Consider the following 26,965-nt stretch of genomic DNA (forward strand, 5'->3'; position numbering starts at 1 on the left):
CCAAGTCTGCAACCTACACCCCAGCTCATGGCAACACCAGATCCTTAACCCACTGAGCAAGGCCAGGGATTGAACCTGAAACCTCATGATTCCTAATCAGAGCTGTTTCCACTGCACCACTATGGGAACTCCTCCCTCTTAAAAATATTAAGCCTGATCACCACTGACAAATGTGTAGTGTTTAAAAAGTGATTTTTAAGAAAGCAAGCATGGTTGTGGTTCTTTTGAATTTTGAAACCTGCCAAATGGTGAAGGCATTGTAAACATTGAACACTTCAAAGGTTCTCATGAGGCCAGTGGGCGCTGCTTATTTTAATGTCCAAAGGATATGAATGAGTGCTTTAATATGGTTCCTTTTTCAGAGCAGATTGTCAAGACCAGATAGATCAGTCAATGTGACGTGAGTTAATTATGTAGCACTACTACCTCCATTATTATATTTCAAAGAGAGCACTGTTTCAACCCAGATAATGAGTCTGAAATTTTTTGGCACTTGTGGTATCCCCTGATGGCTCTTTTGATTCTCTCTTTAGCCTCCTTCAAAACTCATCCAATTCAAAAAAGTCCATATAGCAGGCTTCTATGCTTTCTAGAAACATGCTCCTTGTTTTTAACCCCTTGAAAAAAAACTGTTCTATACATAGGTTTAAACTTGTTCTCTTTTGTTTAGAAAAATGCTTACACGAATGGAAGAGTAGAAAAATAATCACTTTAAACCGAAGACCGCAATAAAGTTGAAAAGAAAATACACACACAAAAAAATCACAGTGGCCCTGATGAGACTGGACTGCCTGAGTCCAGCTCCACCCTGCCGCTGGAGCCAATTCATTTCTCCTCTGACTAAAGCTGGATTGAGCTGGACTTGCGCCACTGGCAATCGATAGCATTCTAACACAGAAAGAGATTGCAATAAACTCTGAAGAGACATATGACAGAGCCACGAGAAGGCTGCTATGGAATTTTAAAGTACACAGCAATAGTTATTTGGTCAAAAACTGGTCTTTTCATATTAAAAATAGCTCTACTGAGGAATAGACAACGTTCGATAAACAGCACATATTTAAAGTGCACAATTTGATCCATTTGACATAAATATGACATATATTCACATATATATCTATAGATCACCCATCAAATTGAGAAAAGCGCATATTCCCCACCCCACCCCCCAATTTCCTCATGCCCCTGTGTCATCCTTCCCTCCCACTCCTTTTTCATTTGGCTTCGGACTGGTTGTTTTACGGTTCATCCATGCTCTTTCCGGAAGCAGTACTTCGAGGAGGGCACGCCGACCATGTGACTTCCGGCTGCTGGGGAGCTCGGCCTGCGCATGCGCTCCGCTGGCCCGCCGGGCCCTAGAAGCTGCCTCAGGGCACGTGGGTGAGGCAGTAATGCGAAGTTGAGACGTGGATTCGTACCCGCTCGAACTCTGTTCAGAGCTCTCTATGACCTTTAATATTCCGGCGGGCGGATGCGGAGGCTTACTCTTCTTTCTGCTCCTAGGGAGACATGCCTGGGAGGGGGAGCTCCCTGCTTACGAAGCTGCCGCCTGTGGGAAACCCTGAGCTGGCCGTCACCTCTGTGTGAGGAGGGGTGGCCGTGCGTTAGGGGCTTGTGGGCTGTCCTGCGAGTACAGGGCCTCCCCAAGCGCCCGCTTGTTGGAGGGGCTGCGTGTGGGCTGTGGCGAAAGAAGGGGGCGCAGGGCTGGCCCCCCAGGCCCAGCTTGGGGCAGAAGCTCCAGCTGGAAGAGCCATGGTTAGAGGGAGATGCGAGGGTGCGCCGGGTCGCTGGCGTGGCGGCGGCTGGCGGACCAGTGAGAGAGCAGGTGTCAGATGCCGCAGGCGGCCGCCCTGTGCGGCGCTAGGCGGGCGTCGCCCGAGGGGGCCACCGCTTGAGTTCCTGTGTCTGTGACTCCCCGCTCTGCGGCGTGGGCGCCCCTCCGTGAGGCGTCTTCTTTGCCTTTGGGTGCAGGATGTCTGTTTGGGTGGTTTCCAGTCTGTTTTATTGACGGTCGTTGAGCAGGTGCGTGTAATTTGGGTGTTTTCCTGAGACTGCTCCCCCGGCTGCGCCATCTTGTCCCGGTCTCTCCCCGACGGGATTTCTGAGAGGCTCGCCTGACCCGCCCTGAAGGGCAGGCGAGGTTGCTGGAACCGTGTCCACCCAGCTCTTTCCCGGAGGCAGCGGCACTGTAGCCAGGCTCTTGTCACAAGCAAGAGTCTCAAACTAAATGCCCACAGGGGCCGGGCAGGTGACCTAAATGAAGGAAGGGGGCCAGGAGTGAGGCCACAGGGCGCTGTGGCCGGTGCCAGCCTCGTCTGGAGGGCTGCGGACGTCCTGTCTAGTCAGTCGTCGCCCTGAGGATATCGGTTACGTCAGGTTTGAGGAAAATTCCTTTTTTCATTGTATAATGTCCCTCAGTAATGTCCCCTGATGGTATTCCATTTTCGGAGGGAGGTCTCCTTTGCCTGATACTAATGTAGCTATTTCCGTTCTTTGGGTTAGCCTCAGTATTTCTTTTATCCCATCCACATCTTTTCTCTTAACGTGGGTTTCATATACATATAATAACAGCATGTAAAGACGTAACACGATGTTCAGTTCAGGAGTCTGAAGGAATATACAGCCGGCTAAGGACAGAGAGGCATGAGGGGTCGTTATTTTAAGTGGGGGTGGCCAGGAAGGCCTCTCTAAGATGGCACTGAGCTTACTCTGATGGAAGTGAGTCGGGAGGGGAGAGCCTTGTGGATGTCAGAGGAAGGGCCTTCCAGGTAGAGGGCACAAGGGCAGAAGCCCTGTATGTGCTAAGAGGAAGTCAATGTCACCCTGGAGCAGTGGGGGCAGAACAGTCGGAGATCAACAGTAGGAGATGAGGTCAGCTCTGAGAAGCCTCTGAGGGTGCGGATTTTACTTTGAATGAGATGAGAAGCAAGGACATTGCCCAACGTCTGTTTGTAAAAGATCACTCTCCGTGTAGAATCTGTTGGAAGGGATGGGCAGGAACGGAAACAGGGAGACCAGTTAGGAGGTACTGTCACGATCCAGGTGAGAGATGTGGATGGCTTGGACTTGGAGGAGGAGGTGGAGGAAGTGAGGAGTGGTTGGATTCTGGAGATATTTCAAAGGTACAGCCAATAGGATTTCTTGGTGGACTGAATGTGTATGGGGGAGAAAAAGAGGGGAGAGTGACAACCCCAAGGGTTTTCCCTAAGTGATTGGAAAAATGGGGTTGTTACCTGAGATAGGGCATGTAGAGGATCAAAGATTCAGTTTTGGACAGTGGATAGCACCCACTATAATTGCTATTTATTGCACCCTGGCAGGGCAAGATGATAAGCGAGCATTTTTAAAACCAGAGTTGTTTCCCTCTTTGTTCTCTCCCTGGCATTTGTCCCTACCCCCACCTCCCAGCTTCATGTTAGCATCAGTTACCTTCACATGTGATGGGATTGAATGTACCTGGGGAGGAGCCGAGAGAGGAAGCTACCCAGGTTCTCCAGTTACAAATCCTGGCACAGTGAAGGGCAGGCCACCACCATGGGTAGAGCTCCACAGCACTGGCTGCTCCCCAGAGGAAAGTAGCAAGATTTTCTTCACCTGGTGTCTCTCTTATCATCACTAATTGCTCGTGGAGTCCAGGTAGTCACAATTCTAATCAGTACAGAGTACCTGGCAGGTTTGGCTGTCTGATGCCATGAGCTGGAGAGGAAGAGGAGCAGGTTCTACTTTAGGAAGGTTGGAAACATCTCAGGCTAACAGGTAAGAAAATGTCCTCTTGGTTCTTTGCTTTTTTTTTTTTTTTTAAATATCATAGAATTTTCTAGACTTTTGTTTGGGGTAGAGGTAGAGAACTGTTTGCAATAAAAATGGGCATTATAAGGTAACTGTTTACGTTGTCAAGGAAGAAGGTTTTGCTCCTCGGGAGAAAAGTAGAGGGAGGTTTGTCCCATTATTGTGGAGCCTGACCACGGCCCCCTTGGCCTGGCACGAATGTGGGGTGCAGCAGTGCACTCGGCTCAGTGTGTTCAGTGGCTGTTGCTATGGAATTTTGTCCCTGCAATCAGAGCCTCTGCCTTGATAACTTAATTGCACTTAAAAAAAAAAAAAAACCTTTAATCTGAGTAAATCCCAAGAATATTACGAGAGCTTTTGATTAATGTAAAATTAAAGCTCTTTCAGAAGCATTAATTGAATAAAAAGAACACCATTCAAAGAGCTGTAAGGACAGCCCAAACCATTTGAAGATATACAATCATTATCTTAAAACCTGGTGAATTAAGGTGCTAAGTATGATCAAACACTTTGACTTCGGGGTACTTTATTTATATTTAAGTTTCTAGCTCATTTTTGTGATGTCCTGACACTTGGGTATCTATTTTTCTTTCCTGCCTGATCCTATCCTGCATCTTTTCTTTTCCATGTTAGCTGGAAAAGAAGTCCTAGAATATTTCCAACTCAGTCTTTCTCAGCATACATCTTGTTGGCCAAGGGTGGAGAAGATGTCACAATTAAAAGTGATTCATTTCTTCTGAGATGGCTGAGATAAAAATATGCTTTTAGCTTGACAGAAGGATTTGGTTTTTGTTGGAAGAAACAAACTGTGAACATAATAGCAAATTAGTATTAAGATTGATAAATAATACAGTTAAAAGACTGTAAAATTGGGGAGTTCCCATTTGTGGCTCAGTAGGTTAAGAACCCATTATAGTGTCTGTGAGGATGCCAGTTCGATCCCTGGCTTTGCTCAGTGGGTTAAGGATTGCCACAAGCTGCAGTGTAGGTCACAGGTGCAGCTCGAATCCAGCATGGCTGTGGTGTAGGTCAGCAGCTAGCCCAGGAACTTCCATATGCTGCTGCAGGTGTGGCTGTAAAAAAAAAAAAAAGCGGGGGGGATTACTATTCCACAAATAAGGTAAAGGAGACCATTAAGTTCCGGGCTGAGCATCACCCTCAAGTTCTTGGCATAATGTTACACGTTAGCAGTTGCATATCACCATGTTACATGTTACCAACAGGCATGAGTCACCTTGCTCTCTGTCTTTTGAAACTGTAGGTACCAGCTAGGACGCTTAGTGCTATGTATGGGTCATGGAAGACCCACAATGCCCAAATGTTTAGAAAATTGATGACAACATAAATTTGTTGGTAGAGAATGCTGTAAGTTTGGTTAATTCAACAATTCAAAGATAATTAACAAATATTTAACACAAATATTCTTTGTAACCTCATTGTTTGGGCTTTGGGGTTCATATTGGACTTGGTTACAAGATGGCTGCAGCATCTCCATCCAGAGCCAAATCTGAGGCAGGAGAGGAACTCAGTTTTTCTCCTGTCCTTCACTTTTTTTTTTTTTTATAATTTTGTTATTTTCCCACTGTACAGCAAGGAGGTCAGGTTATCCTTACATGTATACATTACAATTACATTTTTTCCCCCACCCTTTGTTCTGTTGCAACATGAGTATCTAGACAAAGTTCTCAATGCTATTCAGCAGGATCTCCTCATAAATCTAAGTTGTGTCTGATAAGCCCAAGCTCCCGATCCCTCCCACTCCCTCCCCCTCCCATCAGGCAGCCACAAGTCTCTTCTCCAAGTCCATGATTTTCTTTTCTGAGGAGATGTTCATTTGTGCTGGATATTAGAGTCCAGTTATAAGTGATATCATATGGTATTTGTCTTTGTCTTTCTGGCTCATTTCACTCAGTATGAGATTCTCTAGTTCCATCCATGTTGCTGCAAATGGCATTATGTCATTCTTTTTTATGGCTGAGTAGTATTCCATTGTGTATATATACCACATCTTCCGAATCCAATCATCTGTCAATGGACATTTGGGTGGTTTCCATGTCCTGGCTATTGTGAATAGTGCTGCAATGAACATGCGGGTGCATGTGTCTCTTTTAAGTAGAGTTTTGTCCGGATAGATGCCCAAGAGTGGGATTGCGGGGTCATATGGAAGTTCTATGTATAGATTTCTAAGGTATCTCCAAACTGTTCTCCATAGTGGCTGTACCAGTTTACATTCCCACCAACAGTGCAGGAGGGTTCCCTTTTCTCCACAGCCCCTCCAGCACTTGTTATTTGTGGATTTATGAATGATGGCCATTCTGACTGGTGTGAGGTGATATCTCATGGTAGTTTTGATTTGCATTTCTCTTATAATCAGCGATGTTGAGCATTTTTTCATGTGTTTGTTGGCCATCTGTATATCTTTGGAGAAATGTCTATTCAGGTCTTTTGCCCATTTTTCCATTGATTGATTGTTTTTTTTGCTGTTGGGTTGTATAAGTTGTTTATATATTCTAGAGATTAAGCCCTTGTCGGTTGCATCATTTGAGACTATTTTCTCCCATTCTTTAAGTTGTCTTTTTGGTTTCTTTTGGGTTTCCTTTGCTGTGCAAAAGCTTTTCAGTTTGATGAGGTCCTATGGGTTTATTTTTGCTCTAATTGCTATTGCTTTGGGAGACTGACCTGAGAAAATATTCATGATGTTGATGTCAGAGAGTGTTTTGCCTATGTTCTCTTCTAGGAGTTTGATGGTGTCCTGTCATATATTTAAGTCTTTCAGCCATTTTTGAGTTTATTTTTGTGGATGGTGTGAGGGTGTGTCCTAGTTTCATTGCTTTGCATGCAGCTGTCCAGGTTTCCCAGCCATGCTTGCTGAATAGACTTTCTTTTTCCCATTTTATGTTCTTGCCTCCCTTGTCAAAGATTAATTGACCATAGGTGTCAGGGTTTATTTCTGGGTTCTCTATTCTGTTCCATTCGTCTGTCTGTCTGTTTTGATACCAGTACCACACTGTTTTGATGACTGTGGCTTTGTAGTATTTCTTGAAGTCTGGAAGAGTTATGCCTCCTGCTTGGTTTTTGTTTCTCAGGATTGCTTTGGCGATTCTGGGTCTTTTGTGGTTCCATATAAATGTTTGGATTGTTTGTTCTAGTTCTGTGAACAATGTCATGGGTAATTTGATGGGGATTGCATTGAATCTGTAGATTGCTTTGGGTAGTATGGCCATTTTTACAATATTGATTTTTCCAATCCAGGAACATGGAATATCTTTCCATTTCTTTACATCTCCTTTGATTTCTTTGGTTAAAGTTTTATAGTTCTCGGCATATAGGTCCTTTACCTCCTTGGTCAGGTGTATTCCGAGGTATTTGATTTTGTGAGGTGCAATTTTAAAAGGTATCGTATTTTTGTATTCCTTTTCTAATGTTTCATTGCTGGTATACAGAAATGCAGCTGACTTCTGAATGTTAATCTTATATCCTGCCACTTTGCTGAATTTATTAATCAGTTCGAGTAGTTTTGGGGTTGAGTCCTTAGGGTTTTCTATGTCATGTCATCTGCATACAGTGACAGTTTGATCTCTTCTCTTCCTATATGGATGCCTTTTATTTCTCTTGTTTGTCTAATTGCTGTGGCTAGGACTTCCAAAACGATGTTGAAGAGCAGTGGTGAGAGTGGGCATCCCTGTCTTGTTCCAGATTTGAGTGAGAAGGCTTTCAGTTTTTCCCCATTGAGGATTATATTTGCTGTGGGTTTATCATAAATGGCTTTGATTATATTCAGGAATGTTCCCTCTATACCCACTTTGGCGAGGGTCTTGATCATGAATAGATGTTGGCTGTCCTTCACTTTTTAATAGCATGGAAACCTTTCCCAAAGCTACCCAAGGGACTCCACTCATGCCCCGATGGGCCACATTGTGTCACATGCTCATGACTAAACCCAAATCAACAAGGAGAGCAGGTTACCATGGTTGTCTTAGACCCCACTATTCCCACACCCCACCCCAAGACTGGGTAGAAGCCCTGCCTCTCCTGAAGGGCATGACCGCCAAGACCAATGCAAGGCAGAGGTCCTTAACTGGAGGAGGGTGGGGGAGATGGCTGCTGGGTGAGAACAATGCGCAAGCACCAGCGTTTTCCACTGCCCATCTCTGGTTTTCTTCCCATCTCCCCAGCTCCCTTTAGAGCCCCCTTGTTTATTCCTCTTTCCTGTGCCTGTCCTCGAAATACTGGGATTTCTCAGCACTTGACAGGGGCCCCTCCTCTTCTCTATGTGTGCTCTCTGCTCAGTCTTGTGGTTTTAAATGCCATCTACATGCCGGCAACTCTCCCTATCGATGTCTTCCACTCAGACCTCTTTCCTCTGAGTTCCGTATTTGGACGTCTGACTTCCCATTTGACAGCTCTGCTTTCATGTCTCAGAAGCATCTCAAACATGTACGTCCAAAAACTGAGTGCTTTGTATTCCTCCAAACCAACCCTGCCCCAGGCTCTCCCGTCTTAGTAAATGGTACCTCCATCTGCCCAGTGTCTCAGAACAGATGTTTGGGAGCCAGTCTTGCCCCTGACTCTCATGAAATGCCCATCACAACTGCTGCTGTTTCATTTAGCATGGCATCTAGCATGCCACCCCCATGGTAGGTATCCAGCCCACAGTAGGTGCTCAGTAAATATTTGTTGAAAATGATTGAGTGTACCTGTGTGGTGCATCCCTTGACTGGAGAGTGGAGACATGGAGGTTTAGAAAGAGCTTGAGGGTAATGACATGTGGCATTCTGGAAAAGGTGTTCACTCGGGGACTGACTGAAAGAAACATTGACAGTGCTTCCTGAGAACTGTAATGCCGCTCCACCTCCCGAGTTCAAACACAACCCCACCAGTCACTTGACAGGACTTCCATGAGCGGCAAAGGAGTAGAGATGAAATCTTACAATTTACTTGGAGCTTCTCTCAGGTGCATTGGCCTCCTTATAGCTGCTGGTAGCCATGCCATCTCTGATGGCACAGGGCACAGTGAGGGCCCAACAGGAATCGAAACTGTGATGCATGCTCGGCATTTTCTCTCAGGAAGGCTTGTGGTCAGTGACAACTGAAACTGAGGGAGAGCTGAGGGATGATGTGCTTTACTTTTCCAACATCCATGACATTGATTGTTGTGATGTTGGAAAGATGGAGGATTTTAACAATCATCTACTGCTGCATAACCAGCATCTATAAAATCTTGGTGGCAACGAGCATTTGTTTCCCATGCATCTGCAGAGTGGCTGAAGTGGCTCCTCTGCGGTAGTGCTTCAAGCCATCGATCTGGCTGGTTGGACGGTGGGGTCGGGGAGGTGATTCTTCCACATGTATTCCTCCTGGGTCCCAGCTAAAGGGGCAGCAGCTGCCCAAGGGAAGTTCTTCTCACAGTGATGACAAAAAACACAGGAGGGAAAGTGGAAATACTTGAAGCCTCTTAAGCCATGGCTCAGAACTGGCACCCTGCCATTTCAGCTAATTAGTCAAAGCAAGCTATTAGATCAAGCCCAAAGTCAAGGACAGTATGGATGCCTTTTGTGGGATGATCTACAGAGCTACAGGGCAAAAAGCGTGGAGTCAGGGAGGGGAGATGAATTGGAAAAATACTTCAGTCTGCCTGAATGTATGCTACACATCAAAGGAAACAGGAGAAAGCTTGGGTTAGGCTTGACTTGATCAAGGCCAGGGTGGGGCTGCATTTCCCTCTGCTCCTGTCTGCTCTTCACTGTAATTCAAATTGCACCTTATGTGCAGTTTGAAATAGACTATCCTGCATAGGTTCCATCCCTTGCAAATCCGTTCCGTCTTTTATCTGTTCAGTAATACCCAGCCTACTTGCTGGGCGGGTGCCCTGGATGTTGATTTCTTAGTATGGTTGTTATGGGAAGCATTTCATTTCACATCTGCTGACACAATTTGCTGTCTCTCTAAAATTTAAAAAAAAAAAAAAAAAAGGAGAAAGAGAGGAAGGGAGAGAGAGAGGAAGATTCATACTCTGATGGCTGTAAAGGATAATGAGTAATTTATTCAGAGCTATATACAAATCAGACTGCCGTCTTCCAGACAGAGTCAATAATATAATTTTAAGCCCACACACATTTACAAATGTGAACTCTCCGGTGCAGCTGGGTTGCCATGGGCAACCAGGGCATGCCAGCTTGTGATCTGAAACAGGCCGCTGTCTCTCAGCCTGGTAAGCACGTTCTGCAGACAGAATCCAAGAGAGCAGAGGATGTTAGTGTTGGCTCTGATCTGGCCGCCACACAAATGCACCCCTGTGATGGTTTGGATGAGTTCTGTCTGAACTGTGCAGCTTTTTAAAACTCTTGTTTGCACAGGACTTCTTCAATAGCCCTTCTGTGTCTGCCTTTAGCAGGCTGGGGGATGGAGTAGGGACAGTGTGACGGAGCTGTATGGACTAGAGCAGGCAATGAGAAACTCTGTCCTAGGCTACTGATGGTCTGAGGTCAGAGCAGCAAAAGGCAGTGCTCAGGTCAGAGGTCAGGAAGCAGGCCATTGGTCAACTGAAGAGTGGCCCCAATGGGTCTTCCTCAAAAGAGGGCCTAACCAGCTCAGCTGCTGGGGGCTGATGTGTGTTGGTTGGGAAGACAAGAGAAATGAGTAGGCAGGCATGAAGAGGAAAGAGGTGGTTTGGACAAATACAAACACTGGGAGTAGGGTGAGGGCAGACAGATTCCATTAAAAGGACTGGGGAGAAGGAAGGGCACACAGGAATGGCCCGTAATGATTTTTTTTCACTTAAATATGGCAGCATAGGCGTTCCCTTGTGGCACAGTGGCTTAAGGATCCTGAGTGATCACTACTGTGGCTATAGTTACAGCCGTGGCATGGGTTTGATCCCTGGCCTGGGGAACTTCTGCATGCAGTGGGCATGGCATATATATATATATTCACACACACACACACACACACACACACACACGTGTCAATACAAACCTAAATTCATTGTCAAAAAAGCCTGTCTTAGCTTGGGCTGCCATAACAAGATACCACAGTCTGACTGGCTTAGGCAACAAACATTTCTTTCTTACAGTTCTGGAGTCTAGAGGCCCAGGTATCAGGGTGCAGGCATGGTGGGGTCCTCGTTGAGGCTCTCTTCCTGGTTTATCAGCTGACTTCTTGTACCCTCACATTGTGAAGAGAGAGTACCACTCTCATGTGTCTTTTTGTAAAGGCGCTAATCCATAAATGAAGGCCTCAGCCTCACAGCCTTATTACTTCCCTCCCAAAAGTCCCATCTCCAAACATGATCGTATTGTGAGTGAGGGCTTCAACATATGAGTTTAGGGGGAGAGGACACGAACTGTGAATTATGGGATGTTCCTGGTGAGAGCGCCGCTGATACTCACAGGAGTCGTGAAAACAGTGAAGAATGAGGTTGTTTTTTTTTTTTTTTTTTTGTCTTTGTTGTTGTTGTTGTTGTTGCTATTTCTTGGGCCGCTCCCGCGGCATATGGAGGTTCCCAGGCTAGGGGTCGAATCGGAGCTGTAGCCACCGGCCTACGCCAGAGCCACAGCAACGCGGGATCCGAGCCGCGTCTGCAACCTACACCACAGCTCACGGCAACGCCGGATCGTTAACCCACTGAGCAAGGGCAGGGACCGAACCCGCAACCTCATGGTTCCTAGTCGGATTCGTTAACCACTGCGCCACAACGGGAACTCCTGAATGAGGTTATTTTTGATGATGCGAACCCACCTGGCTGACTAGTCTTGGTCAGATGGAGCAGACTGATAGACCTAGGCTGGACCCACACCTGCCACCGCAGGACATGCTCCTTGACTTAGAGCTGAGGCCTCTACTTCAGTTTACACACCTACTACCATGGGGAGGTCCTCGGGTGGGGACAGTGTGAGCAGAAGGTCTTAGCTGAGACTAGTACCAGGCATTCCTAGACTGTGAAGAGACCTGGAGGCCTCAGTTTGAGTGAGTTGGGGTGGGAACCCATCCCAAGAGTCCTTCTTTCCTACCTTTTTTTTTTGGTAAGAACATTTACGTTCGACTCTCAGCAAATTTCAATTTCACAGTACAGTGTCATCAACCATAGTCAGCAAGTTATGCATCAGATCCTCAGACCTTATTCGCCTTATAACTGAAAGTTCATACCACTTGACCAGCCTCTCCCTATTTTCTCCCACCACCAGCTCCTGGCAACCACCACTCTGTGCTTTTATGAGTTTGATTTTGTTTTAGATTCCACATGTAAGTGACACTATGCCGAATTTGTTATTCTCTGTCTGGCTTATTTCACTTAGCACAATGCCCTCCAGTTTCATGTTTCATCTTGTTGCAAATGACAGGATTTTCTTCTTTTTGAAGGCTGAATAACAATCCATTAAAGATACATGTAATGTGTGTGTGTGTGTGTGTGTGTATGCTACTGTCAGCAGGGGGTACAGATACCTCTTTGAGACAAGGATTTCATTTCCCTTGGATATATGTATTTTTTCCAGAAGTGGAATCGCTATGTCGTTTAATTTTTAATTTCTTGAGGAAACTCCATGCTGTTTTCCATAGTGGCAGTAGTAGTTTACACTCCCACCAACAGAGCACAAGCATCCCCCTTTCTCTGCATCCTTGCCAGTCCTTGTATCTCATCTTTTTGGAAATAGACGTCCTGACAGATGTGAGACAAGGAGAGACCTCAAAGTGCAGCAGAGAAGTCATAAAAACTCCCTGGGAGGTCACCTGGTCCAATCACCTCACTTTACAGACATGAAAATTAAATCCACCTAAGTTAAATGATTTGTCCAGGGTTCGAAAACCAGAGAGAGGCAGGTGTGTAGAGATGTGGGGCAGTGGGGAGCTCAGGGCTCCAAGCAGGGGGAGGGGCTGAGGAAAGTAGGCTTCTCGAAAGAGGATCTGGGTCAAGAGGGACCTAGAATGAGAGCAGCAAAAGTCAGGGAGACCCAGAAGCCACCCATGTTGGGGGTCCTGATGACAGAGGGTAACAGGAAAACCGACGACATGGTGACTGATGGGTAAAGGGGATGGAGGGTGGAAAAGGAGGAAAATAATGACTCAGCTTCTGAGTTTGGGCAGCTGATCAAAGAGTGGTTCTGTTTCCAGGAAAGTGGGGAGTAGAAAGTATCGGAGAGGATTTCAGCCTCTGAGCGTGAGGTGAGGTAATAACCAAGAAAATCAGGCTGGAGTGGTGTTTGGCAGGCCAGGAGCCAGCAGCCAGCAAGACGGTCAAGAGGAGAGATTCTGCCGCCAGTGAAGGTTGCCCTGGATTTTTAGGAACACAGGGACCCCCACCTCTGCCTCCCAAACCTCATTTGAGGCTGAGCACAGAGGTCTGGCTTCAGAGTTTGCCTCCTGCTCCTGTCTCTCTCCTGCTTAAATCCCCTTGATCCATATTTCCTGTTATGGACCCCAAGTCCTGATCCTTTATTAACCTGTGTGCACAATTTCCACTCAATTATTTACCTTAACCATCATTCCCTATGAACATGCACTTCAGTGACACTGACATTTCTGAGAACAAAGCACCCTCCACTCAAGGCTTCCCTGATCCCCTCACTCTACAGTGACCCCAGCAGTGATGTCCCCAGACCTCTCCTGTGTTCCAGATCTCTATTCCCAGTTGCTGGGTGGACCTCTCCACCTGGATATCTCAACAGGAGATCAGTATACCCCCACTGGAATGAATTCTCTTAAATTGCAGGTCTTTTTTCTTTCCCCATGTTCTCCTAATAGCCTCTTTCCATTTCTGTCATCCAGAATCCAGATGCCACCTTCCATCTCCCCCAGCCTCCCGAGTCATGGAAGCCCGCCCCTCTAGTCTGCCTGGAAAACTAATGTTTATCTTCCCAGTGGCTTTTGCTTTGCGAAGCCTCCCATGCTGACCTCTCCAGCCAGAGTTAAGTGCTTCCTCTCCTGTGTAGTACCACACAAGGCTCCCGCAGACCTGGTACTTGTCAGAGTGTTAAAATTATTGGCTCACCTGCGTGTCTTGTTTTGTCTGCATAGTCTGCTCAGTGTATGTTATAGGTCATGCACTTGATAAATGCTGATCAAAGTGAGAAAATAGGTGAATACATGAACAAAGAGTTTCATAACTCTGTGCCACCGTACACACCCCCATTCTGAAGGGTCACTTTTTCCAGAACTCTGAGTGTGACTCAGGAGAAAGCCACCATCCTCAGACTAGCTGCAGATATGGGAATATAGGTTCTTCTAAGTTGGGTAATAAGTGGGATAACAACTATGTTTAGACCCAAAATGAAACCTAGAGATTTCTTAGCCCAGTTCCTCATTTTAGGGACCAAGCCACATGACCAGATATGGAGAAAGCTACTGAACATAGATCCAACTTAGAGTTCATTGGTTTTTCCTATACAGATGTTCTGTTTGCTGGAAATGTGTGGGCCAAATCTTTTCTTTAAAAGCTTTTTTTTTTTTTCCCGGTTACAAAATAAGTGTTCAAAAAGAATAGTATAAATTGATAATATAAGCTCATTGTAGAAAATACAGAATAGAGAGAAAAACAAAGAAAAGGAAATAGGAACCGTGTGTGGACCCTCTGTCAGAGACAATTTATCCTTTCATTTTGACTTTCTGGATCACAAGGCAGAAATCCCTTCAAGGTGGCTCAAGCCAAGGGGCTCTGTGGTGGGAACACACAGGGAATGACAGGGAATTTCATGGAAATCTTAGAACAAGAAGCTGTCTCTGAACTGGATCTTCATGAGGCTGGAGTCAGGAGTGGCTTTGGATTCAGAGGCCAGCTGGGAGCCAGTGAGCAAGTCCTCAAAGGCTTTGTTCTGGAGCCTCCATTTTTGTGTAACTCTGCTCTTTCCACTTTCTGCTTCTGTCTGTCCTGTCCTGCCACCATTTCCTGGACATTTTCCCCATTTCCAGAACCCTTTTCCAAAGTCCTAGTTTAAACAGAGAGAGAGAGAGGCTCACACTGGTCCAGCTCATCTTTTCATTACTTCACTTTTCACTCTATGAAATGGCATATGATTACAACCATGTCAGTTGGGGAAACTTAATGTCATAAGCCATGTAGCTATATTTCTGTATTCTACCACCCTAGAAAAAAGGTTGTGTGTCAGCAGTGCTTCTACATCCTAACTTCTTCTCTCCCTTTCAACTCCCTCCCAGCCCTGCAGAGGTTCATTGCTCTCATTTTCCTTGTCCAAAGTGCTTTGTTTAAATGCCCCCTGGTCCAAACCGTCCCTAATCCTCCTCCCCTCTCCAAGTCATCCAAATCCTGCTCTACCCTGTTCACCTCCAGCTCTCTGCCCCTCTCTTCACTTGACCCCAGACAGCCTGATTTATCGTGTAAGGCCTGCCGTTATTACAGGGGCCTTTCCTCCAAGACAGATTTTATGTTATTTTGGTCACAATGAAATAACATTTTCAGGGCACCGCGAGACTCTTCATAGATTTTCATGTGCTCTGCAGACTCAATTCCTATACTCAATACTCAGGATGCTCTGAAGGGGACCCTATTAATCATCCAATAATCCTGAACCCTGACGAGGACCCACAGTCTGCCCTAGAGCCTACCTCTGAGCCTCTGATGGGATAACTGACCTATGTTTTTGTTCCTTTTCCCAGAGCCCTAATTTGGGCTTAATAAGGTAAAGTGAGATTACAAACTTCTTTTGCCTTATTTGGCAACCAAAGAAATGAGTTCCTCATCTCTGTATTTCAAAAAGATCCAGTAAGCAAGAGCTTTAAATCAAGGAAGTTTAAGCAAGAGTCTAGCAAGTGCTACTCTGAGTACAAATACAAAAGGGCACGGTACTTCAGAAAAAAAGCAAATCTGTCATTGCCTCTGTTTCCTTAAGATGGAAACACACGGAAAAACCAGCAATCCCAGGCACCTTTGGGGACTTCCCGAGCAGCCCCCATAACAGTGTTGTCAAATTAATAGTAATTAGGATTACTGCTTAAACAACTTGTCATTTATATCTAATTACCACACGCTATGATAAAAATTATCATGACAGATTCACTTTGTTGTAAGCTTTATTTAATTACAATCCTTAACATCCATGCATTTTGTCTTAATAGTCTACTGCTTACTTGTTAGTTATATTGTCTGTTCAGAATGGAAAACATTTAAGAAACTAGTAGTTCTGGGGCTATATCAGGGTCTGTTTTCTTTTTTTAAATTTCTGTCTCCCCATTGTGTTCCTTTTCTTAAAGCATAGTGGGAAGGGCTCAGCTTGATGCCTTCCATCTTGGTCAGTTAAGGCAGAGATCCTGCTTCTCTACACCCCAAAATTCTCCCGCTTTGGGGTCACCTCCGAGAAGGTAGCTTCTCAAAAGGAATTAGATGTGGGGTTGTGGGCAGTGGGTGGAGAAGGACTCAGTCTCCTTACCAAGACTCCTGACCGGGACTGTGTCTTGGGGTGGGTTTTCGACAGCATCCTGAAAGCAGTGGCGATCCTGGGGGAGCGGGCAATGCCTCGAGCTCAGACTTGCCCCATGGGACCACAGCCTTTGGGGGAGCAGGCGTGGCAGCTGACGGACACCACCATCTGGCTGCGGCGGAACTGCCTCATCCGGCGGAGGATGCACAGCCACTCAGTGGGAACCAAAAACCTGGACCAGGGGAGGTTGCCGCCCCCCCATGTGGACATGGCATGGAACGTGTGTGCGGAAAAGGTGAGGGGAGGGCAAGCGGACCACCTTCGTGGGCCACGCAGGCTCTCGGGCCGGGCTTGGGGTTGGACTGGAATCCCTCAGGGCCAGTGGCCTACCACCTTGTTTAAAGCTGGGGTCCATACCAGAGGTGCTGTGGCCTCCTCTTCCCGAGGAAGACCCATCTGCTCTTTGCTGCTCCTTACCTACCCTCCACTCCCCACCCGCATACACACACCTCGCCGAGCATGCCTGTTAACCTCCCTGGCCAGCTTCTCCACGTTTCTCCCCCTTCCCCTTTCCACACCGATCAACATTTTCCTAAGTCCAACTTCTTTCCAGTCTCATCCTTTGCCTTCCAAGGTCACAGTTGCCTCTCTGGATAAATCAGGTTCATGCTAATATGTTAAGGGTATGAATAAATTCCAATTTGTTTCATTTGATTTTAATTCAGCAAACATATATGGAGAAATATCCTATACTGAGCCTTAGAGAAAAACTCAAATTTAAAGAAAATATAGCCCTCAAGACTCTACACAACCAACACAGTTTCTCCTCAAAGAAAATGTTTTAGAGAATACCAAAATGAGATTTTTTAACATTTAATAATATATGTTAGTGTTGACTGAAAATCTAACAAGCACATCAAATCTATGATTTGGTGATTACTGTTGTTTAGGATAAGGCTAAAGAAGGTGCTGTGTACAGTAAGCAAGTGTGTTTAAAGATAAATATTAAGTAAATCACACAGAAATGACAAAAATCTGTGCGGAGGATGGACTCATAACTAATTTTTAGAAAGCAGGAGCTCAACAAGAGAGAGAAATGTGTATCCACATGTGCTCCTCATGGGGAGAAGGGAGGGGAATTACTGCTGGCTTTGAGGACAAGGAAGGCCCCAGAGAGGAAGTGGCATGTGCCCTCAAGGATGTCTAGGAGTTTTTGCAAACTTACATCAAGTAGAGACCACCCCATGAGGAGGAAAAGGTGCACCAAGACACACAAGTGACTGACGTAGACAGGGCCCAAGGAGCAGAAATGGGGTGAATGCTGAACAGTAGGTCTGGAAATGCATGATGGGGAGTTAAGAAGTGGATTTTGTTCTTTTAGCCATTGTAACCTCTGCAGATAAGATATCAAAAAGAGCTTTCCTCCTAGCAGAGATCTTCATAGAGAGGGTGAGATCAATTCGTGGATCAGGAGATTGATTTGCTGAAATATGGCTGGCATTTAAAATAATGACAGACAGTACTTCATCTCAGAGTGCATCTTCTGGATTAAGCACAAGCAGTGAATGGTGAAACTTTGTTACCTAAGTGTGTGTTGAGTCATGATGTAAAGTGGGTCAGAAAAGTCTGAAACTAGTTGTTCCTGTGTGATGAGACTTTCAGCCACTGCAGACCTTCACGAACAATCTGTTTCTGGTCACCTCTCAAGACAGTGCATACAGAGGTCACACGTATAGGTTTTACTCTGACCTTTGCTTTGCCCATCAAACCATTTTCCAGTCTTTCAGGCTTCAGTGAAGAGGTGTCAACCATTGACAGAGGATGTGGGGTGTTTCCCAGTTGAGGGTGAGGCCAGTCTGGGTCGTGACCCTTTGCTGATCAGGTTGACCAGTTGGGAGACTGCGCTAACCCGGGCCGCGTTACTTGTGATGGGGCTGTGTGTGGCAGGGTGGTACTGAGGCCCCATGCTCCTCATGGCCGTCTTGGAATAGTGACAGCATCTGAAGTTCCTGGCACGAAGGGCGTGTGGGATGGTGCAGAATCAAGGCTGTGCAGGAGGATGTGGGATGGTGCCACTTCAAAGTAAAAGGCATGGCTTTGGCGACACACATTTAAATGAGCTGTGGGAAAATAGGCACACAGCAGCTATTTTTAATTCATGTTAAAACTTTCAGAGCCAGAGTTGCTCATAGGTACTGGCTTCGGATGTTGGAGAGGAAGGCTTTCTCAGCTGACCGCTAACTTCCTTGGTGACAGCAAGAAGGTGGGAAAGAGCCCAGGGAAAGTGGCAGGTAGCAGGGCCGGCCCGTTTTTCACTGTTTTATCATCACTCTCTCCAGACTCAGTTCAGCTTTGAGGTTTCCAGCCTTGTTCCTGTCCACACCACCCTCAGTCAGCTCCTTCATGTAATACTTCTCCTTCCCTTAAGGCCTGCTCTCAGGAAAAGATCTAGATGTCCCTTTCTTTGTAGACTGATAGTAGCTTGAATTCACCTTTACAGAAGTGTTTGTACTCTAGTGAGGCTGTTTCTCAACGCAAGGGGGGAGGCCTGAGCTGGACTCTGGCGTTAGTCTGCAGGTATGGCCTCTTTCTGGGCAGGGGTCTTCCTGGCCCAGTGAAAGCAGAGTGTATAGGCGGCTACCTTTCTGCGTCACTCTGACACACCCAGATTCAGTTGGTGCTACTTAGAATCAGGTTTTGTTTTAATTTTTTGGCCACACCCATGGCATTTGGAAGTTCCCAGGCCAGGGATTGAACCTGTGCCACAGTAGTGACAATGCCAGATCCTTAACCACCAGGCCACCAAGGAACTCAGCATCAGGTTTTTAAAGCTGGGGAGAACCTGGTTAAGTTTTATTCTCTTAGAGATAAAGAAACTGAGACCCAAAGGGATGAAATCCTTCTCAATGTGGCACTCGACTGCTGCAGCTGATCAGCATGCCATGCAAGGTCAGCTTTGCCATACTTATTTGTTAAGGCTGGCAGAGGCATTTCTCTTCTCTCTCTCTCTCTTTTAACATTAGGAGGCCGTGGAATCTACTCAAGCAGCTGGAAAAGCAGCAAAGTATTCATTTTAGACTCATTTAGAGAAGCAAGCTGGGAAATGCTTGGGCTGCTCCTTGCAACAAATTTGGATCCTCTTAAAAGCTTGTCTAAGCTTTAGCATATCCCCGTAGTGGGAAGTCTTTAATATTCACTGACGCAAGGAGGAGGTTTTGACCCTTCAAATGTCACCGTACTTTTAACCGTATAACGTATAACCAAATAACAAAGTAAAAATACCTCCAAGTAAAGGGGAATTATTTGAGGTTCAAGTTTAGGGGACCAGCTGCTTTGGTGAAATAATCCACTCTGCGTTTTAGACTCTCTGGAAAAGAGACATGAGGGATGAGGGATGGGGGCATTAGAGTCTGCAAGTCCGAGCCCTACAGTCCACTGCTCTGCCTGGGTTCTCTTGGGAGATGACTCAGGAGCTGGTCAGGGACCTTGGGCAGAGAACTGGTGAGAGGCACAGATCACCTGTGCTGGGGTGTCAGCCCTTACTAGCTGAGGGAAGACAGGCAAGTTAATTGACCTCCCTGTGCCTCAGTCTCCTGATCTGTAAAATGGGGACCATAATAGTATCTCCTTCCCAGAGTTGTTATGAAGATGAATGGAAATGCACATTAAAGCACCCAGCAGCTGACATATAACAAGCTCAAATAAAGGTTAGATGTCAGTGGCAGTGCTGTCTGAGGCTGCATTAATTAGTTTAAAATTGAAGCCACTTTCGAATCTTACTGCTCCTAAGATAGCTAAAAGGCAGTCTTTTTTTAGGCTTCAGTTTATTATGAGCTTGAAAGTTCCTGGCAGAATCACCCAGGCCTTTTTTTTTTTTTTTTTTTTTTTTTGACTCTTCTTCCCATGGTTATGTGATGATCTTGTTACACACAAGAAAAAGATTGCTTTCACAATCTAGATTCACCGGAGAACTCCCTATAGCCTCCCCCTTTCCTCTTCATCAGGAGGATCCACCATGAGAGTCCCTATATCTCAACCCGGAGAACTCCTCAATCCTCTGGAGTTGCTCTTTTCGAATCTTCAAACCCAGGATCTTAGCTGTCTATTTTCTGAAGCTGTAGAGACAGCCACTCAAGGAACAGATTTTCTAGAGGATACTTTATTCAATTAGTTAGTCAATTCCCTTGTAGATGGGAAATTATCCCTAAACCATCCCCACCAACCGAGGAGCCTCTACAGTGAGAAGCAAAGATGATGTTGAGATGTAACAATAGGATACCTCATTTGCAATGCAAATGAGCAACCAGCAGGCAAATAAACCCTTATGGGAAAACCACTCTAATCATAAAAACCCCTTGCTTTGGGGAGACTGCAGTGTAAGGACAAACAGAATCATATCTTCCAGGCTCTTCTCCAATACAGGATATTAAAGAATTATCCAGGTAGTTCTCTATGAAATTGCATTTGAATATGGCAAAATGCATTGCTGGACAATAGATAATATCTTTAAAACTCCACAATTGTGGACTGAATTATTTATGGTTGTCACTATAGCTATGATAGTTTGGAAATAAAATCGTCAGGCTTTTCTCTGTTTTTATTTGTAGGAAAACAAGTCATTCAAGCTTTTTAGTGATACAATGTGACTGGCTGTCGATGGCAGTTACAATTTTTCAAGCCCTGCCAAACACAGGAGTACCCAGAAGGGACATATGTTTTCTGTGCTTTGTGTTCCAAATTCGCTTTAAAAACATGCGATTATGTGAAGGCCTGATTTATATTTCCAAGGAAAAGCACAATAATGGCTGTTTTGTAGCTGTGTTTCTCGAAAACGTGTTTCTATTGCTGCCTTTTCAAAAGAATTTGGCTAATGATCACTGGATTTTCACTTTCCGTCATGACGTATTAAAATTTGATGAGGTCTGTGAAATTTAAGAACTGATTTCTTAAGTGCAGTGGAAATGTAGTTAACATCGTTTGGTACTGCAACCCTGGAAACATCTTCTGTGGCTATCTTTAATCCACTTCCTTATTTTTGTGGACAATGGGAGAAGAAGAAGCAGGGGTATTTGTAGCCAGGAGGCAAAGAGGGGATAGAATGACCAGGATAACAAAGAGCAAACCTTGGAAGGTACGTAGGCCTATAGGTATGCATGAGTGTAAGTAGAAGACAAGGTGTTGCGGACATTTCCAGGGGACAGAGGGATGACTCTGGAGAGGAAAGGAAATTGTGAAGGAGGAAAGTGAGGAGTTTTGGTCACATTTTATGCTCAACTGAAAATTGCTGTAAAGCCCTTTATAAATTGTATAATCACTGGCTTTGAATTCATGCCCTTCGTTGCTATTATTAATGATGGCTTTCACTCCACTCTCTCAGAAGCATTTCTAGTAAATTTATGAAAAGAAGATGAATTAGTCTCTTTCTGGACTGGGGAGCCCCTCCTGGGAGGTCAACAATTTTTTTACTTGTTCTTTTTTAGTAATGGAGGTGGAGAAAGGTGAAAGGCCAATTTCACCTAATAAAGGAGTTCATGAACAAATAATGATCATAGTATGGAATTTCAGGGTATTTCAAAGCTAAGAGAAAAATATTAGGGGGCAGCGAAAAGATAGAAGTTGGAGTTCCTACCATGGCACAGTAGGTTAAGAATCCAAGTTCAAGAGTTCCTGTTGTGGCGCAGTAGAAACCAACCCAACTAGTAAAACCATGAGGATGCAGGTTCAATCCCTGGCCTTGCTCAGTGGGTTAAGGATCTGGTGTTGCCATGAGCTGGGGTTGTAGGTCGAAGACTCAGCTCGATTTCTGCATTAATGTGGCTGTGGTGTAGGGCAGCAGCTGTGGCTCCAATTGGACCCCTAGCCTGGGAACCTCCATGAGCCTTGGGTGCTGCCCTATAAAGGGAAAGAAAAAAAAAAAGAATCTGACTTCAGCGGCTCAGGTTTGGGTTCAAGGAGGTTTGGGGTTAATTCCTGGCCTGGCACAGTAGGTTTAAGGATCTGATGTTGCCACAGCTGTGGCATAGGTCACAGCTGTGGCCCAGATTTAATCTTGGCCTAGGAACTTCCATATGCTGTGGGTGCGGCCAAAAAAAAAAAAAAAGGAGTTTTCAGTAAAGGTAACAAGGTAACATTTGTAATGTGTTTTGATTGCTTTGTACAAATCTAGAGTCATCACTTAGTTTAGGAATATAAATGTCTTTATGTAACATATACACTCAAAGTATTTATGTGGTATGTTTAGAATTATAAAGGCTAGGAAAAGTACAATATGAAAAATTGTAATAATACCATGTCTTTCCCATAATATTCTAATCTTAAGGAGAATAATTTTCAAATCCTTAAAAAATTATTTCACCCTCTGGAATTCACATCTCGGGTTTAGGATAAGAAGTCATAATATCTAAGAGGTCTTTTAAGGCTCAGATCCAAGTGCATTTTTCTTACAAGATTGTGTGTGGGCTTGGTTTGAGCCTAATATGCTTTCATCTGCTTTTGTGGATACTGGAGAAGGCAGTCTAAGCAAATGTTGAATTCATTCTCTGGTAATGTCTTTTATTAGGAAGGAGAAATAGGCCCTCAGTTTGATGGAATCATCTTCCACATAGTCAAATACTGTTGTGGTTTCTCTCCCAGTCAGCTTTTTTAACATTACCTCCTGGGTTCAGGTCTTGCCAGAAGAGCCATCCAGGGAAATTTTAAGTGGAAACCTCAGGTGGGGTGTTTTCACATTCTTTTTGTATGTGTGTGCTTTTTAGGGCCACACCTACGTCATATGGAAGTTCCCAGTCTAAGGGTCAAATTGGAGCTGTAGCCACTGGCCTATACCACAACCACAGCAACACCAGATCCGAGCCACGTCTGCCACTTACACCACAGCTCATGGCAAAGCCAGATCCTTAACCCACTGAGTGAGGCCAGGAATTGAATCTTGCATCCTCATGGATCCTAGTCAGATTCATTACCACTGCGCCATGACAGGAACTCCTGTTTTCATATTCTAAAGCTAGGTTTTCAATTTTGTCCCTCAATGAAAGCAAGTTAAAGAGTAATTATTGAGTCATTTAAGACAATTTGTAAGGTGCTTCAACTTTACAAAATGGCGGCTCTCCCGTTTTGTACACATCTAGAGTCATCATTTAGCTTTGGTGTCCATCTGAGTTTATGGCAAAGGCCTGGAGGCAGTCATAGAGATTCAGATGATCCTATGGAGGAAATACCGATTTCCTCCTTTGCTGTCTTCCTCAGGCGTCATGGGACGGTGCAAGGACATCACAGCTTAACCTGGCTCTCCCCACTAGTGAAGTTCATTCATTCACACTAAGCTGGAAGTATAAGGATTGTCCTTTACAAAGGCCAAATTATTGAGACAGTAGCTAAGAGACTGGAGGTGAGGCTGAGGCATCCCCTGTGGTCTGTTCAATGAACTCAGGAGAGGTGATAAAAGAACCAAATTCCTAACACCGTGGGTACCAAGAGCCTCTGGCCATCACATCAGAAAATTTAGCCCAGAAAGAGTCCTCAGATCATTTCCCCCAGGGTCTCCTTGTGATTCAGCTTGGGGTGAAATGGAACGAGGAGCAGAGGATGGGGCACGTGGCAGTTCTGATGCACTGGACTCCTGTCAGGAAAGAGCATCTTTGGAATGCGATCTGGCAAAACATTTTTCGGTCTCCTGTTTCTGCTGTCAGTCCCATTCCTGATCTTTTCTCTCCCAAGTCAACGCCTATTTTCTCCTTTCCTTCCATGACCTGCTACTTCTTCCTTCCTTCCCGCCCAGTTGAGTCAAGCCTACCCCAGAATTTGGGGCTAAGGATTCAGTTGAATTGGAGGAAAGACTGGAAATGAGGGTTGGAATATCCCAGGTGTTACTCGGAAGCTCACCTCTCCCACTGGCCTCTCATAGAGAGGAATTATGGGTTTCCAGAAATTGCATTTTGTGGGCATACTCTTAGCATTATATGTTTTTAACTTATTTTCTTTTTGCTTTGATGAGTTCGAACATCAAGTGACCCTTGAAGCGCTACAACACTTAAATGCACTCTTTCAGGTAGGAACTGAGCAGGTGAGCTTCTAAACATTCACTGGGTAATTTGATTTTCTCTTCGGTGGTTGGTTTTTCGGTGAAAAGTACAGTCCTTTTAGTTCCTATAAAATAGCAATGAAGAGTAAATTCTCTGTAAATGTCACTTCTTAATGGAATTAGAAACAAATTGTGAATGCATCAGAACAAAAGGGATAACGTGTTAGAAGTTGACAGAGTTCAGGTAAGTCCAATCAGACATTCAGTTCTTTGGACTCTTGCTTTCAGACTAAACAAAATACAGCTATGTTCATAGCTAATTATTCTCTTTCCATCTTAGGAGTATGAGAAAAGAGGAAGACAGCTGTTGGATATGGAGACTTTCAAATGCATAATGAAGCAGAGCATGAGGTTACAGAATAAAGTAAATGGGTTTTATACATGTTGGATCGTTGAAACCACAGTTGAAACTTTAACCATAGGAACCAATTAGAACTGTGATTTCTGCCAAGACCCAGCTGACCTTCTGAACACTTTATATGGGAAAATATTTTTTAAATTACTTAGTACACTAGACCAGCAAGATACTTAGAAACTCTTCTGGAAAAGGAGAAAATGGCTCTTATCAGGTCATTGGGTATTTCCATGTGGGTTGTTTCCAAAGAGTTTGGACACTTCTCCCACCCCCAAATGCTAGAATTAAGGGTCTTAAACATTCTGTCTGCTATCTTGGTTAGCCCAGTTTTTAGTCCAGAATATGAAATCTTATTGAATATCCTAGTCCGTGCAGGCTGCCACAACAAAATACCATAAACCTGTGGCTTGTAAACAACAAGCATTTATTTCTCATGGTTCTAGAGGCTGGAATTTGGGTCAAGGTGCCTGCATGGTTGGGTCAGGGCCCTCTTCCAGGCTGTAGACGTCTCTTTGGATCCTTACAGGGCAGAAGGAGCTAGGGAGCTCTCTGGGGCCTCATTCTCAAGGTCACAAGTCCTATTTTTGAGGGCTCCATGGTCATGCCCTAAGACCTCCCAAGGGCTCCTTCCTTCCTAGTACCATCACGTTGGGCATTAGGGTTTCAGCATACAAATTGGCGGGGTGGGGGTGGGGACATCCAAACCACGGCAATGAATAAGGTTGGACCCATAAGATAAAACATCTAACAGGAGAGGCTGTTTGTGCTGTACTTGCTAAGGTTTCTTGATTACATCTTAAAGCATAGAAAAAATTATTGAAGGTGAAGTTCTATGATCTTATCCCTGGAGTTTGACCAAAACTCCACCATTGTCAAACTGTAGGCTGATCTGGTCTCCAGCTGTCCATTCTAAGCTACAAAGCCCTCAGTTTCAGTGACTAGAATGGAAGTTTAGATGGGTTTAGAGTTTCATCTGCTGTGGAGAATTGGTCATTAAATAGCACCTATTTTTCAAAAATGTCTACTCCATGTGCATAATAGTGAACAAACAAAAAAAAACTATGGGGTAGAGAGAGGAGGGCAGTTTCAATGGATGAATTATCAGGTGTTTTAACAATATCCCAAGAGTTCCTGCTGTGGTGCTACGGGATTGGCAGTTTTGCTAGGGCACCGGTTCATTCCCTTTTTGCTGCAGCTGCAGCTCAGATCTGATCCCTGGCCCAGGAACTCCATATGCTGTGGGGCAGCCAAAATAGAAAAATAAAATAAATAAATAAATAAATGCACGCCGTGAAGGAGGATGGATTAAAAAAATTCTTAAAACCAATATCCCAGATCTTTTTAACTGAAGTAGTTTACCTTCATTTTTAGCATATCCACCTACCTAGTCATCTACTCATTCTCTTCTTATTCATTCACTCATTCATTCCCCCACTCACTCATTCCATGAGTATTTATTAGTGGCACACAGAGTCAGGGAGGTCAGGGCTGGCCTAGAATTCAGCCTGGGTGCCGTGGAGCATCTAAAGCAGAACAGAGAGCCAAGGAGGCCTCCTGGAGGGGAACCTTGGGCTAAGGTTTCAGGGGCACAATGTGTAGGGTGAGCATATCAGACTAGGTAGCCTCTAGAGGAATGAGGGTCTCACCTAAGCCCTGTGGTTCCCCTGGGGATCAGAGAAGGTGATGCCCTATTTTCCTGTTTCCATATTTTCCCACGTATCTTCCCATATCTGCCTAGAATGCTCTCCTCCCTCTCTTTTTTTTTTTTCTTTTTCTTTTTAGGGCCACACCTGCAGCATATGGAGATTCCCAGGCTAGGGGTCTAATCGGAGCTGTAGCTGTCAGCCTACACCACAGCCACAGCAACGCAGGATCCGAGTCACCACAGCTCAGGGCGACGTCGGATCATTAACCCTGTGAGCGAGGACAGGGATCAAACCCACATCCTCATGGATACTAGTCAGATTCATTTATGCTGCACCACAGTGGAAACTCCCTCCTCCTATTTTTTGCCTGAGAGATAATTCTCTCTGGATTCTTATTTTGTTTTAGATTTCCAGAACTTAGGCCTAGCATGTACAGGCGTGCCCAATAACTGCTGTTGGATGAATGAATGAATGACTTTAAGGCAGTTCACTCATCATGGATTCAAAGGAGTCTGTCCTAACTTTTCCTGAAAATGAGCAACTGCTCCTCCTTTTAACCTGATAGCGGTCTGCAGTTACCTGTAACAGAGTTCATTCTGCATCAATTGCCAGTTTGCTGTGACCCCACTAGACAGAGAATGCCATGCGGGCAAGTGATACACCGTTTGGCTCTGAAGCCTCAGCATCTGGCACAAGGCTTGACATGCCATTGGTGTTCAATCTGTTT

At 45.0% G+C, this 26,965-nt stretch overlaps 1 protein-coding gene across 6 annotated transcripts in view; it reads left to right on the forward strand.

Moving 5' to 3' along the window:
- The first annotated feature begins 1,357 nt into the window (after positions 1-1,357).
- LOC102159067 (cilia- and flagella-associated protein 337) overlaps positions 1,358-26,965 on the forward strand; it is a 135,413-nt gene continuing 109,805 nt past the window's right edge. For 2 of the 6 annotated variants that reach the window (XM_084981301.1, XM_084981302.1), the window contains exons 1-4: positions 1,358-3,756; positions 16,212-16,452; positions 24,151-24,204; positions 24,518-24,601. In XM_084981301.1, the coding sequence (XP_084837427.1) occupies positions 3,692-3,756; positions 16,212-16,452; positions 24,151-24,204; positions 24,518-24,601 (444 nt within the window). In that variant the 5' untranslated portion in view covers positions 1,358-3,691. Of the gene's footprint in view, positions 3,757-16,211; positions 16,453-23,402; positions 23,545-24,150; positions 24,205-24,517; positions 24,602-26,965 lie in introns of all 6 variants that reach the window. The other 4 variants (XR_014819038.1, XM_084981303.1, XM_021065551.2 and 1 more) reach the window with 4 other exon arrangements.

The sequence above is a fragment of the Sus scrofa genome, chromosome 11, assembly GCF_054392235.1.
Source record: "Sus scrofa isolate SSC_HxYL_T2T_F1_AM1 chromosome 11, Sscrofa_HxYL_maternal_Yorkshire_Landrace_v2.0, whole genome shotgun sequence".
In the NCBI taxonomy this organism is placed as follows: domain Eukaryota; kingdom Metazoa; phylum Chordata; class Mammalia; order Artiodactyla; family Suidae; genus Sus; species Sus scrofa.